This window comes from Narcine bancroftii, chromosome 1 (assembly GCF_036971445.1).
Source record: "Narcine bancroftii isolate sNarBan1 chromosome 1, sNarBan1.hap1, whole genome shotgun sequence".
Classification (NCBI taxonomy): domain Eukaryota; kingdom Metazoa; phylum Chordata; class Chondrichthyes; order Torpediniformes; family Narcinidae; genus Narcine; species Narcine bancroftii.
The window spans coordinates 154,470,396-154,490,699 of NC_091469.1; the positions used below are offsets into that span (position 1 = coordinate 154,470,396).

The 20,304-nt window shown below is 39.4% G+C and overlaps 1 protein-coding gene across 5 annotated transcripts in view; it reads left to right on the forward strand.

The window, feature by feature from the left end:
• The window catches only part of poln (polymerase (DNA directed) nu), a 512,442-nt gene that overhangs the window by 393,821 nt on the left and 98,317 nt on the right, over positions 1-20,304 (forward strand). For 4 of the 5 annotated variants that reach the window (XM_069942252.1, XM_069942271.1, XM_069942262.1 and 1 more), the window contains one exon: positions 9,625-9,756. The exons of the other annotated variant lie outside the window; for it this stretch is intronic. In XM_069942252.1, the coding sequence (XP_069798353.1) occupies positions 9,625-9,756 (132 nt within the window). The remainder of the gene's footprint in view (positions 1-9,624; positions 9,757-20,304) is intronic. 5 annotated transcript variants of the gene reach the window in all.

The window sequence follows — 20,304 nt, forward strand, 5'->3', positions numbered from 1 at the left end:
AATTAAGGAGAGAGTAGGTAGGATGTGTAATATCATCATCTTTTAATTCCAAAGCCAAGGGGGTAGCCATCTTGATAAACAAAAATACAGTGGTAATGATTGAAAAACTATCATTGAACCCATCAGTTTTACCCAGAGTCTTGCACATTTTTAAACCTTTTCGCACCTAACTATGGTGGTGAATCGTTCATTCAAGATATGGTATCAGGGGGACGACAAATTATATTTATAGGGGCTGACTTCAGTTTTTGTTTGGACCCTATCCTGGACAAATCAACACAAACCATATCCAAAATAAAAGCAGCCAAAACCACTTTGGCTTTCATGAAAGACCTAAATCTGACAGATGTGTGGAGGCAAACACAACCTCAAATTAGGGACTATTTTTATTCCGCACCACACGACTCCCATACGGAGGATTAGCCTCTTTTTGTTATCAACACGGTTAATTCACAGAATATTAGAATCTGAATACCCATCCAGAACATTGTCATTCGCCTTTGACTCTCTCTATTCTGTTGCCAGAAAAATCAACTAACTCATACAGATGGCATCTGAATCCTACCCTACTCCTAAAACCAGAATTTTGCAAATTCATCAGACACCAGATAAAGCTGTTATGTGAGATAAACTGTCCCTCTGCTCCCAATAGTTTTATTCTATGGGACACATTATTTTAGGGGACAGATAATCTCATATACAAAAGGTATTAAGAATAAATACATGGCAGACATACAAGGATTGGGAACAAAAATTCTGCAATTGGAACAGGAGTTTCAACAGTCCAGCTCCAGAGAAACATATACAGTGCTTCTAAACAAAAAAAAACTCAAGTACAAAGCACTGCACACTTTTAAAATTGAAAAGAAATCCTAAGAACTAAACAAAAATATTATGAACTGTGTTCAAGATTTTAAAAGGGACAGAGAGAGTCAACGTGGATAGGCTTTTTCAATTAAGAGTGGGGGATATTCAAACCAGAGGCCGTGGTTTGAGATTGCAGGGGAAAAATTATAAAGGGAACATGAGGGGATATTTCTTCATGCAAAGGGCGGTTGGGATGTGGAATAAACTTCCGGCAGAGGTGGTTGAAGCAAGGACGTTATTTACATTTAAGGAAAGACTGGATAATTACATGGAGGGGAGATGATTGGAGGGGTATGGACCAGGTGCTGGTCAGTGGGACTAGGAGGGTGGGGATTTGTTCTGGCATGGACTAGTAGGGCCAAACTGGCCTGTTCTGTGCTGTATATGGTTATATGGGAGAAAAAGCACATAAAGTCTTATGCTAACAATTGAGGGCAGAGGAGAATTTGAGAACAATAAATTCAATCCAGAATGAAATGGTCTCAGTTTCACATAATTCAACAGGAATCAATGATACATTTAAAGAGTCTTTATACAAACCTATATAAATCAGAGTTCCCAGAAGACCTGGCTAAGATAGATGATTTTTTTAATCCACTGTTAAACTACCCAAATTTGGACCTTCCCTTTATTTCAAAAGAAATTGAAAATGTATTGGATTCACTACAGTCCAATAAATCACCAGGGGAGGATGGTTTCCCACCAGAATTTTACAGAGAATTTAAGGATCTACTTAGCATCTAAAACCCAAACATTCCTGAATAATTTTCTGCTGCCATAATTACTGTGATTTATAAAAAGAATGGGAACTTATTGAAATGTTCCTCACTTTGACCCATTTCATTACTAAACTCAGATTAGAAATTGATTTCTAAGGCCCTGGGTAACAGGTTTGGCCAATGCATACCAAAATAAATAAATCCAGACCAGAGCAGCAGCTTTATTTTGAAATGTCAGTCAGCCAACAACCTATGTAGGCTCTTCATTATTAACCTCTATGCAAAGTCTAAGGCTGAACTGAGCCTTTGACAGACTGGAATGGCCGTATTTATTTAGAGTCTTGGCCAGGCTTGGATTTGGGCAATAATTTATTAATTGGGTTAAACATTTTATTACAGACCCAAAGGTAGGGTCACCAATAATGGACCAATCTCAGCAGCACTTCCTTTGAGCAGATTGAGCAAATAGGGTGGCAGCTTGTCTCCAGGGCTTTTTGTCTTGACTATTGAGCCCTTGGCAGAAGCAATTTGACAAAACTTGGAGATAAAGGGTTTTATGGTGGGTCAGACAAGCCACAAAATTAAACTTATGGCAGACAATGTAATCCTATATTTAACAGATCTGATCAGAGCCTTCTGTGTGGCCAAGAAATGCATAGTGGTAACATGGAAGTCTGACTCCCAATACTCATGGATAGATGGTCTTTTTCTTTGAAATTTTAATTTATAGTTTTATAGACTCGTGTTATACAGGTATTGTAGGGGAACAATTCTCCCCTTTTACAGGTCATTTCTGTCGAGTTCTCTCTTTTCACCCCCTCCCCCCAATCTTTCACCCTCCCACCCACTTCAACATCAATAAAGGCATGAAAATCAATTACTAAAAGTAATAATGCAAATGCATAAAAAAGTGGGGGGGGTGCCAGCACGTTAAACAAGGGCTAAGCAAAAAAGCCCGTTTACAGTTTCAGCCCTTGGCAACCTCAACGGAGGAGGAAGAAGAAGATCCTGGAGTAGAAGAAAGAAGTTTTCTGCCACAGTCACAAGGAGAGGAAACAGGAGAAGAAGGAGGAGATCAATATATTCAAAGTAAAATGGGTGCATTTTATGTTACCCCAAAACTTCTTGACCCACAGATTTTTTATAAGATTTTTGAAAAATGAATTTAATTAATCAAAAAATTTTGCTGAAGTGAAAGCTGATTTTACTAATCAGTTGGGAACTATTAGTGAAGAAATGACTGAAATGAAGAAAGATATGGCAAAATGTAATAAAACAGTTGATAAAATTAGATTTAAAGTTCAAAAATTTGAAGAAGACTTCCAGGAATGTCATATGGAGGTGGAAGAATGTAAAGATATAGTTAATAAGATAGAAGATTCTTTTACGGTGTGGGAAATTCAGAAGAAGATTTATTGCAAAATGTTGATATGTTGGAAAATCAGAGTCGAAGAAATAATGTGAAAAGTGTTGGTTGCCTGAGGACTTTGAAGGCAATAACCCAGTAAAAAAAAATTCAGAATTGGCTACCTGAAATTTTGGGACCAGAGAATTTTCCAAATGGTTTGGAGCTGGATAGAGCACATAGAGCTCTAAGGAAAAAACCATACCCAGGACAACCGCCACACTCTGTCTCGATTAAATGTTTATGTTACCAAGATAGGGAAATTATTTTAAGAATGGCAGTTCAAAAAGCAAGGGACAACAAAGTCTTTTAGTAATTCAGAATAACAGAGAATTTTTCTATGCGGATTTGAGTAATGAAATTGTCAAAAGAAGAAAATAATTTTATCCAGCAAAATAAATTTTGTGGAATACATGATATAAATTTGCTTTTTGATACACAGCAGTTCTTGAAAATTTTTATGGACAATATCAAGCTCAATTTTTTGCCAATAAGTCTGAAGCTTTGGAATTTGCCAATTCTTTGCCCAATATTAAGTAGAATGGAAGGCAATCTTCTGTTCCTCAACAAATTGAAAGGAATCAAGAAAAATTGAAAGGAGGGATTTCACCTGGAAGACAGGTGACTGAGGTTCAAGTTGAAATTGATGATGATCGAGTTAATAGAGACCTTGAAAAAGCTTATCATACTTGACTCATTGAAATCTAATTTTGATATTCTGTCTGGGGGAGGAGGGTACTCTTTTTTTCTGATTTTGTTTTCCGAGGCCTCGTGCCACTAGTGGCGAGGGCCAATAATCAGTGCTTTTGGGTTTTTAAACTTTTTTTCAATTTTGTGGTTTCTTACTTTCTATCTTTGGAAATGTTATGTTTTTAAAATTGGCTGTGGAACCGGGATGACCAGAGGTGGAGAGGCGAGTTGAATATTTTAAAAATTAAAATATGGTAATACAAGGTTTGAATTATGTAACACTAAATGTGAATGGGCTCAATAATACAATTAAAAGGAAGAGAGTTTTAGCTCATATTAAGAAGTTGAAAGTAGATATTGCTTTTTTTACAGGAAACTCATTTAACAGAGAAAGAATATCAAAAGTTAAAAAGGGAATGGGTTGAACAGGTTATAGCTTTGCTTTTAATTCTAAAGCACGAGGAATAGCCATTTTAATTAATAAAAATTACAAGCAACAATTATTGATCCTTTTGGTAGATTTGTGTTGGTAAATTGTCAAATTTATTCAGAATCTTGGATTTTTATGAATATTTATGCTCCTAATATAGATGATGAAAAATTTATTCAAGATGCTTTTCTTAATTTGGTACAAGTAAATGGAAATATAATAATTGTTGGAGACTTTAATTGTTGTTTAGATCCAATTTTAGATAAATCTACAAAATGTTTAATGAAAACGAAAATGACTAAAAGAATATTGATATTAATGGAAGAGTTAAATTTGGTAGATATTTGGAGGAAATTAAATCCTAGAGAGAGAGAATATTAATTTTATCCTTATCAGTTTGACTCTTATTCTAGAATAGATTTTTTCTTAATTTTTGTTAATTTACAGGGAAGGATTGAGTATGTACAATATAAACCTAGAATTGTATCAGAACATTCACCGTTATTGATGCCATGTTCAAATTCTGGTGGAATTAAAACAGTTTATAGATGGAGGTTTAATTCATCACTATTAAGAAATGCAGAATTTTATGATTTGAGAAGTCAAATACAGATGTATTTAGATACAAATGTTAATTCAGTTGATAATAAATTAATTTTATGGGATGCATTAAAAGCTTGTTTGAGAGGTCAAATAATAACTTATTTGATCAAAATTAAGAAAAATTATCTGAAGGAAGTAGATAAATTAGAGAAGGAAATTATGATTTTGGAAAAAATATTTACAAAAAAACCATTTAAAAAAAGAGGTTAGAATTGATTTAAAAATGCATTACAATTCAATTCAGAATTACAGGACTGAGAAATTAATTGATTGGACTAATCAAAAAATTATGAATTAGGAGAATGAGCACATAAGATTTTCGCTTGGCAATTGAAAACGGAGCTAGCATAGCATCAAGGGTTATTAATGCTGTCAAGAAGAATTTGAAAATTACATAAACCACAGGATATAAACGATTCTTTTAGAGAGTATTACACTAAGTTATATTCATCTCAATCATTGAATAATGAAGAAGAAATTAATGATTTTTTACAGAAGCTTCAATTATCATCTTTGAATTGCCAAACTCAGAAAGATTTAGATTCTCCATTTATGTTGAAAAAAATTATTAAAGCTTTAAATTCTGTGCAAAATGGGAAATCTCCTGGGGAAGATGGGTTTACATCTGAATTTTATAAAAATTTTAAAGATTTATTGATGCCTTTATTAATGGAAATATTAAAGCCAGCAACTGTAACTTGCTTTTATCTGAATCTTTTTCAAATGCTGTAATAACTGGAAAACCTAAGAAAGATAAAGATTTATTAAAATCTGCTTCTTATAGACCTTTTCTTTGGCTTGGCTTTGAGGATGAAGATTTATGGAGGGGTATGTCCACGTGTGCTGCAGGCTCGTTGGTGACTGACAAGTACGATGCGGGACAGGCAGGCACGGTTGCAGCAGTTACAAGGGAAAATTGGTGGCTTGGGGTTGGGTGTTTGGTTTTTCCTCCTTTGCCTTTTGTCAGTGAGGTGGGCTCTGCGGTCTTCTTCAAAGGAGGTTGCTACCCGCCGAACTGTGAGGTGCCAAAATGCACGGTTGGAGGCGATAACAGCCCACTAACGGTGGTCAATGGGGCAGGCACCAAGAGATTTCTTTAGGCAGTCCTTGTACCTCTTCTTTGGTGCACCTCTGTCTCGGTGGCCAGAGCTCGCCATATAACACGATCTTGGGAAGGCGATAGTCCTCCATTCTGGAGACGTGACCCACCCAGCGCAGTTGGGTCTTCAGCAGCATGGATTCAATGCTTGTGGACTCTGCCAGCTCGAGTATGATATTGGTGATGAAGTCATTCCAATGAACATTGAGGATGGAGCAGAGACAGCGCTGATGGAAGTGTTCTAGGAGCCGTAGGTGATGCCGGTAGAGGACCCATGATTCGGAGCTGAACAGGAGCGTGGGTATGACAACAGCTCTGTACACGCTGATCTTTGTGTGTTTACCTACCTCGGCTGCACCATTTAATCTGATGCAAGGATCGACAAAGAGATAGACAACAGACTCGCCAAGGCAAATAGCGCCTTTGGAAGACTACACAAAAGAGTCTGGAAAAACAACCTATAGACCTATATCGTTATTAAATGTTGATTATAATATTGTTGCTAAAGTTTTGGCTAATAGAGTAAATGAATATACCTGAGTTTGTTAATTTGGATCAACCTGGATTTATTAAGAAAAGATGCTCTGCTGATAATGTAACTAATTAGTATAATACATAGTTCTCAGAGACAAGTGGATTCAGCATTAGTTTTATTGTTAGATGCAGAAAATGCTTTTGATAGATTAGAATGGAATTATTTAAGGTATTACAAAATTTCAATTTGGGTCAAAATTTATTAATTGGATTAAAGCTTTATATAGAAATCCTGTGGCTAAAGTAGTTACTAATGGACAACTTACTCCTTTTTCATTAACACGATCAGCTAGGAAAGGCTATCCTTTATCTCCTGCATTGTTTTAGCAATTGAACCATTGGCACAATAAGACAATATGTTAATATTAAAGGAATTAAAGTGAATAAAGAGGAATATAAAATGAGTCTATTTGCAGACAATGTATTGATTTATATAACAGATCTTTAAAATTCTTTAGTTTCTTTATATAAAAAGTTAAAAGGTTATGGAGAAATGTCTGGTTATAAAGTTAATTGGGATAACAGTGAAGTTATGCTGTTAGTAGAAGGAGATTATGATCATTGTAAACATGTAGCTCAATTTATGTAGACAAATAATCCAATTAAATATTTAGGTATTAGAATTGATTAAAAAATTAGATAATTTGTATAAGTTAAATTGTTACATTATTTAATAAAATTAAAGATGATTTAAATAGGTGGAATGATTTACCTGTTACTTTAATAGGAAGAGTGAATTGTATTAAAATGAATATTTTTCCAAGGATTCCATATCTTTTTCAATCTATTTCTTGTTTAGTACCCCCCAAAATTTTAAAGACTTTAACTTAATTTTTATGGAAGGTGAAAATGAATTGGGTAGCTTTGGAGAAATTAACTTGGAAATTTGAATGAGCTGGTTTACAACTTCCTCTTTTTCAGAATTATTATAAATCTGCATATCTGAAATTTATTAATGGAAAGTTTGATTTAAATAAATCTTCTATTTGGGTGAATATTGAGTTAGATAAAATTGATGAGAAGTTTATGTCCGATTTATTTTTAAGTGGAACTAAAAATTGTTAATTGGTAAGGATCCACCAATTTTGAAACATTTAATTGAAATATGGAATAAAATTGATTATCATATAGGTGGGAAGCAAAAATACCTATATCAAAATAAAATTTTTCCTTTTACTGTCAATAATCAGTTTTTGAAGATATGGAATCAATTGGGGATTTAAAAAGTTAAAGATTGTTTAAAAGCAAGCAAGTTTTTATCTTTTAATCGAATAAGGAGAAATTTCAAGTTCCCAATAATACATTTTTTTTGTTATTATCAGGTTAAAGCTTTTTCATTGGAAAAATTAGGCCCTAGTTTAAAATTACCTAGACAATCTGCTTTGAAATTATTGCTCACTGAGGAAGAACCAAATAAATTTATTTCTGAGATGTATAAGTTATTACAAAATAAAATGCCTAAGTTGAATGTTCATAAATCAAGAATGAAATGGGAATTTGATTTAAATAGAAAGATAGATGAAAACGTTTGGAGAAATTTATCTAAGGTCAATATGACTAAGGTTATAAATGTAAGATATAGATTAGTACAAATATAATTTTTTACATCAGTTGTAAACTGAAATAGAAATTCAAATTAATTTCTTCAGATTTGTGTTTTAGATGTGGACAAGAAATAAGTACTTTTTTTGCATTCGACTTGGACTTGTAAGGTTAAGAATTTTTGGTTACAAGTTAAATTGTTTTTGGAGCAAGTATTAAAAGTGAGTTTACCATTTGATCCTATGTTGGTTTTATTAGGGGACATTAAGTCGATTGCTTTAGAATTGAGATTGACTACGTACCAAATTTAATTTCTACGTTTGGTTTTGGCTGTTTCTAAAAATGTTTGGCTATTACTTGGAAATCTGATTTAGTTTTAGGAATGCAAAGATGGCACATTGAAATGAAATCCTGTATTTCTCTAGAAAAGATAATGTATAATTTGAGGGATAAATGTCATTTTTTGTAAAAGTATGGAGCCCATATATAAAAACTCCTGGTTTTAAAATTTAATCTCTCGGTTGCTCCGGTGGATGTCTCGGTCTCCGCAGCTAAAAAGTTGATTAGTGTTGTTCTTAGTGATGATCTCCTTTCTTCTTTTTTTGTAGGTGGAAGGGGGAGGAGGGAGGGTTTTAGTGGGGAGGATGAGGGGGGATGGGGGATTTTATTCAATTATATAATGTTTGTATCAATATGTTATAATTAATGTTAAGTGATTTAAAATTATAAATAAAATATGAAAAAAAGGGTGGGGGATACCAGCAGGACCTCCAGGATAGGTAGTCTTCAGAAACGAATAGCTGCAACCCACTTCAAAAGGAAAGGACATAACACTGTCCCAAAAATCTGGCAACCTTATTTAGAGCATTCAGGTACCTCACTGGTGCCAATATAGAGTTACGATTGCTACTGGCTAGGCAGTAGACCTCCGTAAAGATTTTAACACTGGTGCTATCGCGTCTCCATCCCACTGACAATGGGATGTTTTATTTTATTTTTCTTCATTCTTTCTCTGTTTAATAGAGGGGTTTTCTTGATGTTTTACATTTGATATGATTGTTGATTGTTAAATATACTAAAATGATTACCAAAAAAATCACAAAACTGCTGGAGGAACTCATTTGGTTCCTTGAGCTCTCTCCCCCTTCCCTCTCCTTTCACCGAGCCATCCCCCCTCCCCCTGTTTGCTGCTGTGCCCTCCTTCCCTTACCTGCCTATTACTTCCCACCTTTGGGATTGTGGTCCTCCCCCTTCCCCTCTCCTTACCATTTTGTTTGGGCGCCTGCTTGCATTTTGCTCATACCTTGCTGGAAAAGCTCAAGTCTGGAACCTTGGTTATGTATCTTTGCCATATAAAGGACACTGTTTGACCTGCTGAGTTCCTCCAGCGTTGTTTTTTTCCTCCATCCCCGGCGTCTCCAGATCTTTTATGTTTTACCTCTTGATAAAGGGCTCAAGCCTGAAACATTGGTGATGTATCTTCACCTTTGGTACATAAAGGCACTGTTTGACCTGCTGAATTTCACCAGCATTTGTGTGTTTTTTCCTTTTTACCTCTGGTTATATATCTTTACCTCATATGGGCACTGTGAGATCTGCTAAGTTCCTCCAGCATTGTGTTTTTACTTTATCCTGTTCGGAAGTGCTGTCACCATTATTAGGTGAGCGGACTCAAAAAAATAAAATTGGGTTTGACCAGCTTTATTTGAAAATAAATATTTTGTTTGTCTCACAGGTAAGGACCGTCTGTCTGAGTTTCTCCGAGTCTCGACAAGTCAAGCCAGCCAGTTTATCGAAAGTTTCCTGCAGAAATATAAAGAGGTCCGTACGTTTACTCAGAGAACCATTCAGCAATGCCACCAGCGAGGTGGGTGTTAATGATCGTCCTGCCATTGCACGCAGTTAATTGCTGAATTTATGCAGTGTTATTTCCCACACTGTTGTAGAGTTGCACAACATGAAAACGGGCTGTTCAACCCTACCCATCCATCCTGACCAATTTGTGGCATATCCCTTGAAACCTTTCCCATCCCCGTACCCTTTCAAACTAATTGCACCTCCCTCTATCTCTTCTTCTGGCAGCTCATTCCCATCTATGCACAATCCTCTAGGTGGTAAAAGTTTCCCCTCAGGTCCTCTTTAATTCTTTCTCCTCTCACCTTAAACCTTTCCCCTCAACCTGGGGAATGGTCAGTGACCCCTCACTGAATGTGCAGAACAGAGAACCGTGCAGTCTAGGCCCTGTGCCAAACAAGGTGTTCAAATTAAACTAAAACTGTGCTGTTTGTACCTGATGAGACTTCCCTCCATCCCCTTTGTGTTCATGCGTCTATCTAGAAGCCTCTTAAACCCCACTATTTTATATTTGCTTCCACCATAACTCCTAAGAGCCCTTTCCAGGCACCCACTGCTCTCTGTGTAAAGGATTTGCTGCGTACATCTCCCTTAAATTTCCTCCACCTTCTCCTTAACCAAATGTTCTTTGGCATTTGACGCTTTTACCCTGGAGAAAAGATTGTGACCGTCCACCCTATCAATGTCCCTTCATGGTTTTATCTGTGCCTAAGAAGTCTCATTCCATCACGGGCTACACCTGCAATTATTGCTTACTGCTTTTTCACAGGTATGTGGTCAGGTCCACCTTCCAAACCACTCGTTTAATATATCTGAAGTACAGAGGTGCAGAGGAGTTTCACCAGGTTGATTCCAGAGAGGAGCGATTGAATCACCTGGGACTGTACTCGCTAGAATTCAGAAGGATGAGTGGGAATCTTATAGAAACATATAAAATTATGGAGGGGATGGACAGTAATAGTGTAAGACCATAAGACTTTGGAGCAGAAATAGGCAATTCAGCCCCTTGAGTCTGCCCCACCATTCAATCTTGAGGTGAGTCATTTTCCTACTCAGCCCCACTGCCCGGCCTTCTCCCCATTGCCTTTGATAACTTCCACAACCGCCTGTGGCAACAAATTCCACAGATTTACTACTCTCTGGTTGAAGAAATTCCTATGCAATTCTCATCTAAGTGGACGCCTTTCAATCCTGAAGTTGTGCCCTCTTGATGCAGACTCCCACCGTGGGAAATGACCTTTCTACATCTACTCTGTCCAAAGTTTCAATGAGATCCCCCCTCATTCTCTTAAATTCCAACAAGTACAGGCCAAGAGATGTCAAAAAGCTGTCAAATGGTTAGAGAGAGGCAGGAAAGTTGGTTTCCCTGGACGTGAGATTAAAACTGGAGGGATAGCCTCAACATTGTCTGACTGGTTTAATGCAACCTAGATTGTATACCTAAAATGGATGAGGAGGGGGGGGTGGGGGGTGGCCTGGGAGGAGGGAGGAGGGGGAGAAAAAGTCACTGTATATGTGTGAAAAAGAAAAAGTGTATATCATGGCTAATGTGATTTATGGTGTGAAAAATAAAAAATTAAAAAAAAAAGATTCAGGGGAGTAGATTTTGGATGGAGCTGAGAACAAACTGCTTTTCCCAGACTCTGAAATTTTCTGCCTAAGGTGAACAGGCCTCATTAAATACTGTTAAGAAACATTTAAAACATTTTTGCACAGAAGGGGATTTAAGGATTATGAGGAAAAGTGAAAATGAATCCACGGCCAGATCAGCCATGAATCAACACTGAATGGCAGAGCAGCCTCGACGGGCCAAATGCCGACTCCTGCTCCTATTTCTTACATTCTGATAATGCCCTGGAGTAAATGTGAATTTCTTCAGATGTTGAAGTTGTTCTTGAGATACAGAAAAGCATTCACTTTTTATGACTTCATGATTTGTGCACTCAATTAAGTCATTAAGTTGAACTGTAGTAGAACAATAAGGGTGCCTGCAGCCTTGCTGTATGTCTATGAAATAACCAGCACTCAGACCAGGAGGTGAACACAAAATCTGCAGATGGCAGGGTCTCATGTGATACACAGAAGTACTGGAGACACTCAGCAGGTCATGGAACATTGTGTATGATACTTGTGAACTTCTCCACACCTCCCCTGCACACCGCTCCCCCCTCCCCCAAAGTCGATGTGATTTACCAGGATCGTTGTTTAAAAAGGACTCACAAAATCTGTGAGGACCCCTACAACCCTGCATGTAGCATCTTCCAGCTGCTCCTGTCAGCGAAGTTACAGCACCACCAGGCTGAGAAAAAGCTTCTTCCTACGGGCTGCAAGGCTGCTAAAACAACTCCTGCTGGCTCTCTTATTTATTAATAATGTATGCATATAAAAAATGTATATTCTGTGTATCTGAATATATGTATCATTTGTCTGTATGTCTACTTGCACTGTTTTTGCACCATGGTTAGGAAAATGCTGATTCGTTGGGTTAAGCTGGTCCAATCGGTAATAAACTTGAACTTGAATTAGTCTGAGTGAAAGAGCCAGCTCTCCTTCCTACAAGGTCAAAAGTAAACTGACTAGATTTTCAAAATAATCCAGCAGCTTCATGCTGATTTTAAATCTTTATTTTTAAATCCCTCCTATTTAGACCCTAAATTTCAATTGACCAACTGCTTCTGTTTGGATTTGAATTAGTACACTCACTGATCTATCTCATGCCTCTTTCTTTAAATCCCCGCTGGGGGATATATTTCTGTACAACCCTCATCTTTCACCTTCAGCTGCCAGAGTCTCGTGCTCCCTTGATGCTTCAAGAATTCAAGCCCTTGACATCTGATGGCATTCTACTGTCTGTTCAACTTGGTGGCACAATCGGAGCCAGGTACCACTGTTTCCTTACGCAGCAGGCCGAGGAGCAACTCACATAGGGAGCGGGAAACAACTCCACAGGACTGCTGAATCCTTGTGGCTCCATTTCTTCAAGGTTATGCTGTAATGGCAGCTCTCCTGCTGGTATGGACCCACGGAGGATTGGGAGCAGAGGCACAGCACTACTCTGCAGGGTCCCACCGCCTATTCCAACAACGACGGCTCCATACAGGCTTCAAATGGGCTGTTAAAGGAGCTGACGGTGTTTTATTTTAAAATCCTGTGTCCATAGGGGTCTAAGCCTGTGTTCAGCGGCCTCAAGAAGTTACAGACTGGGCAAGTAGAGGACTGGTGCAGGGCACCAGAAAGCGGGGAGAACCGCCCCGCACTGAGAAACAGAAGCAGAGGAGACAACCTTAAGGGATGTTGACCATGGCAGTGGACCAGTGAGGGGCTCTGTGGCTGAAGAATACAGGCGGTGGACTGTTGGTGACTCAAGGAACTCACACAGGCTGCCTATGACTGCGATCGAAAGACTCACCCCAGGCTGACAACTGGTAGAGACTGCTTGAAGGTATATGAACCAGATTATGAGAAGGTGCCAAGGGCACTGAGGGCTTCCTGATTGTGTCCGTTTTGGATCTGGATCTCAGGTTACTGATAGTTTGGACTGAGATCTGTGCAGCTGCTGAGGCACTAGAGGCGAATCCATGGACTGTAAAAGGACTCTCTTTTACTTTTCTTTCTTTGACTGATGATGGTGAATCTTTGTCTGCCTTACGGTAGACTAAAGTAAACTTCATGTCAAGTCAAGTTTCTTGTTGTCTGATTGTACAAGTCTTCTTTGGCTTGGCTTTGCGGACGAAGATTTATGGAGGGTAAATGTCCATGTCAGCTGCAGGCTCGTTTGTGGCTGACAAGTCCGATGCGGGACAGGCAGACACGGTTGCAGCGGTTGCAGGGGAAAATTGGTTGGTTGGGGTTGGGTGTTTGGTTTTTCCTCCTTTGTCTTTTGTCAGTGAGATGGTACAAGTACCATCCAATGAAACAGTGTTCTCTGGTCCTCAGGGCAAAAGCATGCAAACATAGCACACATACAGACAAATAATACATATGCAGAACAAGTATTATGTCTATAAAAATAAATGGATAGTGTTTTGTACAAATGAGGGTCTCGGATGGTTAGTGTGAGCAGTTCCTTTGGTCATTCAGCGTTCTCACTCCTCAGCCTCGTGGCGCTGGCTCTGATCCTCCTGTATCTCTTTCCCAATGCGAGAGGCTGAAAGATGCTGTGTGCAGGGTGGAAGGGGTCCTTGATGATATCGCGTGTCCTCTTCAGACAACGATGGCTGGAAGGGAGACTTCAGTGATCCTCTCTGCCATTTTTAAGGTCCTGTGAATTAACCTCCGAATATGTAATATTACATCTATTTTATTACATGACAATAAAAGAATCTTGAATCTTGAAACTTGAATTATGAATCTTTCCGACGGACCAGATTCATATTTCAGATTTATTGTCAGAGTACGTACATGACATCACATACAACCCTGAGATTCCTTTCTCCTGCAGGCGCGGCAGAATTACCACTAATAGGTAATGCAAAAAAAATGAACAGTGTTAACGTGTAAAAAAGTAAAAGAACTGTAAACAGATAATGAATGTAAACAAACTGACTGTGTAAAACAGAGAGAACAAAAGAAAATCAATGAAGTGCACAAATCAGAGTCTATGAATGAATTTGTGGTTGAGGAGTCTGATGGTGGAGGGGGAGCAGCTGTTCCTGTACCTGGTGGGGGCGAGTCTTGTGGCACCGGGACCTCTTTCCTGATGGCAGCAGCGAGAACAGAGCATGTGCTGGGTGGTAAGATTGAATTAAGGCAGAGATTGAAATGTTCTTGATTAGCCAGGGGCTCAAAGGTTATGGGGAGAAGGTCGTGCAGTGGAGCTAAGTGGGAAAATGGATCAGTTCATGATTGAATGGTGGGGCAGACTCGATGGGATGAATGGCCTGTTTCTGCTCCTATGTCTTCTTGTCTTAAGACCTGAGGGATTGAGAATTCCAGCTGCTTCTCAGTATGATGGGGAGAATTGTGCTTCACAGGTCAGTGAATAAATGCCAAAGGAGAACCGCTGGGCACCTGCTGTGAAACCCACTGCATTAAAGAAACTAAGGAGACCAGAAGCTTTCAGGAAATCACAGATATAAAAGTCACTGGTTGGGAGTTGCTTTGATTAAAAAAATAATTTCACGTGGGGCAGGTCATTCTTTTTCAAGGATGAAGAGCTTGTGCAGCTAATTATACTCCTACCAGTAGGTCAGTGACTTTCCAATCATCTGATGCTTATTCTTGACTGGCTCTGACATTAGGAAAGGTGCAGAACATTCAAAAGACAGAGAGAATTTTTTAAAATTTAAACATATCGCATGGTAACAGGCCATTTCGGCCCATGAGTCCGTGCTACCCAATTTACACCTCCAGCACGTTTCGAATGGTGGAAGGAAACCGGAGCCCCCAGGGACAGGGAGAACGAAACCCCTTACAGACAGCGCAGGATTGTAAACCCATTCCCGATCACTGGCGCTATAAAAGCATTGCACTAACCGCTACGCTAACCGTGCCTCTTGTCTATACTGGCAAGTTGGGAAGCATTAACAGTCTTCATCAAGACCTCAGAACTCAGGCACACATTACATCCTGGAATGATACATGGAAGCCTGCAGTGGCTGTGATTGCAGTAAAAACACACAATAAATGCTGGTGGAACTCAGCCTGTATCACAGTGTCCACAGGAGGTGAAGGTAGATTACCAACATCTCGGGCCTGAGTCCTTCTTTAAGCTATGAGCAAAAAGCAGTCAGGTGCCTGAATAAAGACTGGGAGAGAAAGGGGGAAGAATGGAAGAGGAGAAGTTCAGACCAGCAAGTAAAAGGTGCTAATTGAAAATGATAAGAGGAAAGGTGAGAACTGATTTTGACTTTGCGAGATGAAAGAGAAGGGAAAGGGAAAACAGAATCAGAACCAGAGGAAAGGAGACAGGAGGATGAAGATGTGGGGTGGGGTAACAGAAGCCAGAGAAGTCAATATTAATGCCATCCAGTTGAAGGGTGCCCAGACAGAAGGTGAGGTATTATTCCTCCAATTTCCGCGTGGTCTTAGTCTGGCAGTGCATTACATCCTTTCTTTTTCAATCTGTAATGGATTTGTGTTAACCTTTAAGTTTATGTTAAACTATATTTCTTATATAAAAATGTCTCAGTAAAGTAAATTATAGAGATAAAATATTGTACCTGTATTTGTAGTAAGTAGCTGTGGGTTGGAACAGGGTCACCCAGGTCAGAGCACTTTTATAGAGAACCATTGTTTTCTGAGAAGAGTGTTCATTCTCGGAGTCAACGTGTCTTGGACAGACAGAGCTATTGGATTTCAAGTGGGTCTTAATTATTCAAGAACTGCTGAAGGAGCCATCTGTTTTTAATGAAGGCCACTTAAGCCTCTTGAACAGAGATGAGGTCAGAGGTTGTAATGCATATGGAATGGTTTTGAAAAAGGAACAGAATTTTGGTAGAATGTAATGGTCACATGATTTGGAGAACTATATTACTGAATTCTGACATTTTGAGTTCAGTTTTAAAATAGTTCAGCTTGGAGTTTACAGAAGTCAAAAGCCCTGTGAGACAAAGGTTGAAACCTTGTGAAAGACAGGGTTGAGTTACAGTAACTAGAATTAGTGCTATTGCTGTGTGTTACTCCTGGGAAAAGGGGAACACAGAATCAGTCACCTTTGAAATAAGGAAGACCATTTCGCTGTCTCTTTCGAAGAGGACAGATTTCTACTGGGTCTATTTTTGTATAGCCACTTCGTTTAAACTTTTTCTGGTTTGTGACTTCATCTTGAAAGAAGATAATCACATTTGTTTAGCTCTTGTCTGTGTTTGTGAATTTGTGGAAGAAAATAGCCACATTGTTAACCCTCATCTTGGTTTGTGAATTCATTGTGGAAGAAAATAGCCACATTGTGAGTAAAGAAGCCTGAAGATATGATGTTTATATGAAATAATTATTTCTGAACTGAGAATTAAAGACCTTCCAGCAAGACGAAAATGATGGTGAAAATTTAAAGATTCACACACACACATATTTACATTTGCACATAGTGGGGTTAAGTTCAGAGTTAAGTAAGTATTGTTATGTTGTTAATAGCAGAGAACAAAACAAAGGACTCCACATCACCTTTGTTGACCTCACCAAAGCTTTCGACACCGTTAGCAGGAAAGGGTTTTGGCAAATACTAGAGCGCCTCGGATGCCCCCCAAAGTTCCTCAACATGGTTATCCAACTGCACGAAAACCAACAAGGTCGGGTCAGATACAGCAATGATCTCTCTGAACCCTTCTCCATTAACAATGGCATGAAGCAAGGCTGCGTTCTCGCACCAACCCTCTTTTCAATCTTCTTCAGCATGATGCTGAACCAAGCCATGAAAGACCTCAACAATGAAGACGCTGTTTACATCCGGTACCGCACGGATGGCAGTCTCTTCAATCTGAGGCGCCTGCAAGCTCACACCAAGACACAAAGCAACTTGTCCGTGAACTACACTTTGCAGACGATGCCTCTTTAGTTGCCCATTCAGAGCCAGCTCTTCAGCGCTTGACATCCTGTTTTGCAGAAACTGCCAAAATGTTTGTCCTGGAAGTCAGCATGAAGAAAACTGAGGTCCTCCATCAGCCAGCTCCCCACCATGACTACTAGCCCCCCCCACATCTCCATCGGGCACACAAAACTCAAAATGGTCAACCAGTTTACCTATCAGGGCTGCACCATTTCATCGGATGCAAGGATCGACAACGAGATAGACAACAGATTCGCCAAGGCAAATAGCGCCTTTGGAAGACTACACAAAAGAGTCTGGAAAAACAACCAACTGAAAAACCTCACAAAGATTAGCATGTACAGAGCCTTTGTCGTACCCACACTCCTGTTCGTCTCCGAATCATGGGTCCTCTACCAGCATCACCTAAGGCTCCTAGAACGCTTCCACCAGCGTTGCCTCCGCTCCATCCTCAACGTTCATTGGAGCGACTTCATCTCCAACATCGAAGTACTCGAGATGGCAGAGGCCAACAGCATCGAATCCACGCTGCTGAAGATCCAGCTGCGCTGGGTAGGTCAGGTTTCCAGAATGGAGGACCATCGCCTTCCCAAGATCGTGTTATATGACGAGCTCTCCACTGGCCACCGTGACAGAGGTGCACCAAAGAAGAGGTACAAGGACTGCCTAAAAAATCTCTTGGTGCCTGCTACATTGACCACCGCCAGTGGGCTGATCTCGCCTCAAACCGTGCATCTTGGCGCCTCACAGTTCGGCGGGCAGCAACCTCCTTTGAAGAAGACCGCAGAGCCCACCTCACTGACAAAAGACAAAGGAGGAAAAACCCAACACCCAACCCCAACCAACCAATTTTCCCTTGCAACCGCTGCAACCATGTCTGCCTGTCCCGCATCGGACTTGTCAGCCACAAATGAGCCTGCAGCTGACGTGGACATTTACCCCTCCATAAATCTTCATCTGCGAAGCCAAGCCAAAGAAAGAAATAGTTTAATTAACCATTGTCTGGTGCATTTTCCATTACAGTTCCTGTGATAGTACTGTCAAAGACCCTTTAGTCCCAAACAAAATTTAAAAGGTTTGTTAGTTCATAATGTCTTTTTATTAAACATATTAAAGTAAACAATACATGAGGAGGATAGAATACAGAATCAAATAGTAAAAACAAACATCAATATATTGCGATACATAATACAATGTGTATTGTCGCAACTGTGTCGCAGTGTGAAATGGAGAACAAGAAAATGATCAGACGCAGACAAGTCAAAGTTCAGTAAAAGTTGTTTACTTGAACAGTCACGCGCAGCTTTTGAAAACCCCTCACGTCCTAAATGATGTCACTGCCCTGTTACGTCATAACGTCACTTGGAACCTCTCAAGCCAGTTCGATTAAGCCTCTGGTAAGCCACGAGTGCTGTCCTTGCAATTTGTTGGTCTCTGATCGCACAATGGTAAAGGAGGGCTGCAGGAAGGCCTCAAAACAGTGCAGCCAGGGTTCGAAGCTGGTTTATGCCTCAGGAGATTGAGGGTCGATCTCCAGCTTTTCTGGTTTGAGGATCTGCTCCATTGTAGTGAATTCAATTGATGGCCCTTCAATCACTCAGGAGACTATTGTGAAGAAACCAATAGGCTTTAATTCACTTGAGAACATAACATATCCTTACTATTTGGTTGTCCTGCATTGAGTTGCAGGGGGCTGTGGAACAGTCCCTGTGGGAGGGACCGCAGGTACAACCAGCCAATACGTGTTCCTGACCAGATAATTACACATTACAGTGATGTACCACATAGGTTGTGTATTGGAGCGCTGGAGTTGTAGTAAGGTCTTTGAATCCTCCTGATTGGAATCCCCTTTCAATTTGAATTCTCTGTCCGTAAGATTCTTTCATTTGAGATTCCTTCAGTTTTGGGAGCGCACCAGGATTGCTAACCTATTTTTGTAGGCGTCTGTTGGCCTCTTTTCCATCCTGGCACCAATCTTATGGAGAGTAAATAGCAAACAACAAAAAAAGAAAGTTGGCAACATTTTGTATCCAGGAGTATTCTGGCAAGGAATCCACCAACCTTCCCTGCAACAGCACAATCGAGTCTGGGTTTCATTATGATTGATATTCAAAGCGCATATAAATTAATTTGATTCACAAATCATAATAGCTACCGAGATACCTGTAAGAAATATTAAACTGTGGCTGAAGAGAATCATTGTTGATCCTACAATAAAGGCCAGAGTTTGGTCCCTTGCAGCGTGGTAACTTTAGATCTGCCTGCAAGCATGAGAGAGAAAGTGTCTTGTCTGATTGTGAGGTTTGATAAGATCAACTATCTTTGAGAGAACAAACTTATTCCTTTCTCAAAGGGGTTAACTCCTGGGAATTCCAAGTATCCAAAAGGTTGCATCTTTTTAAAAACAAAACTTTTATTTAAAAAAAAGACAATTCATTCTGAATCCCTCCTTAACAATGAAAAGAAAATGCCTTTCAATGTTTGCCAAGTTTTGAATTACGGAGCTTTTTCCCACAGCAGATTAGTGCCAATCACTGATGCTCAAAATTTAAAGAGAGTAGTGTTTAGTAGAACTCGTTGCAGCTTGTCCCGGGGGTAGGTGTTAGTACCAATATTACTACTAAGAAAGCGCTCTTCTCATTTTTCGCCAGGAGTTTTGCTTCAGTAAGGTTCAAAGAATTATTGTGGACTCCTTCCATCCAGCACATAATGCCGTTAACCAACTACCAATAGGAAGAGGGTACAGGAGCATCAAAATCAGGCTGGGGAATAGCTTCTTTCTGCAGGCTGTGGAATTGATGAACCTGTAACCGAGTAAATAACTAATTTCAAAATATTTCCATAGATTTAGTTGAAATTATATATTTATTTTACATTTTAAAAAATTTATATTTTGACTTTATGTATATGTGTGATTATTATGTGCTGTGTATTGTGTTTGTCCATGCATCGAGGTCCAGAGAAACACTGTTTCGTCTGGTGATGTATGTACATTCATTCAGGTGCCTTACCTTTCAGCGTGGGCAATCGTGTCTCTCCATCTGTCATGATTTCTGACCTTCCGAATTGTAGTTG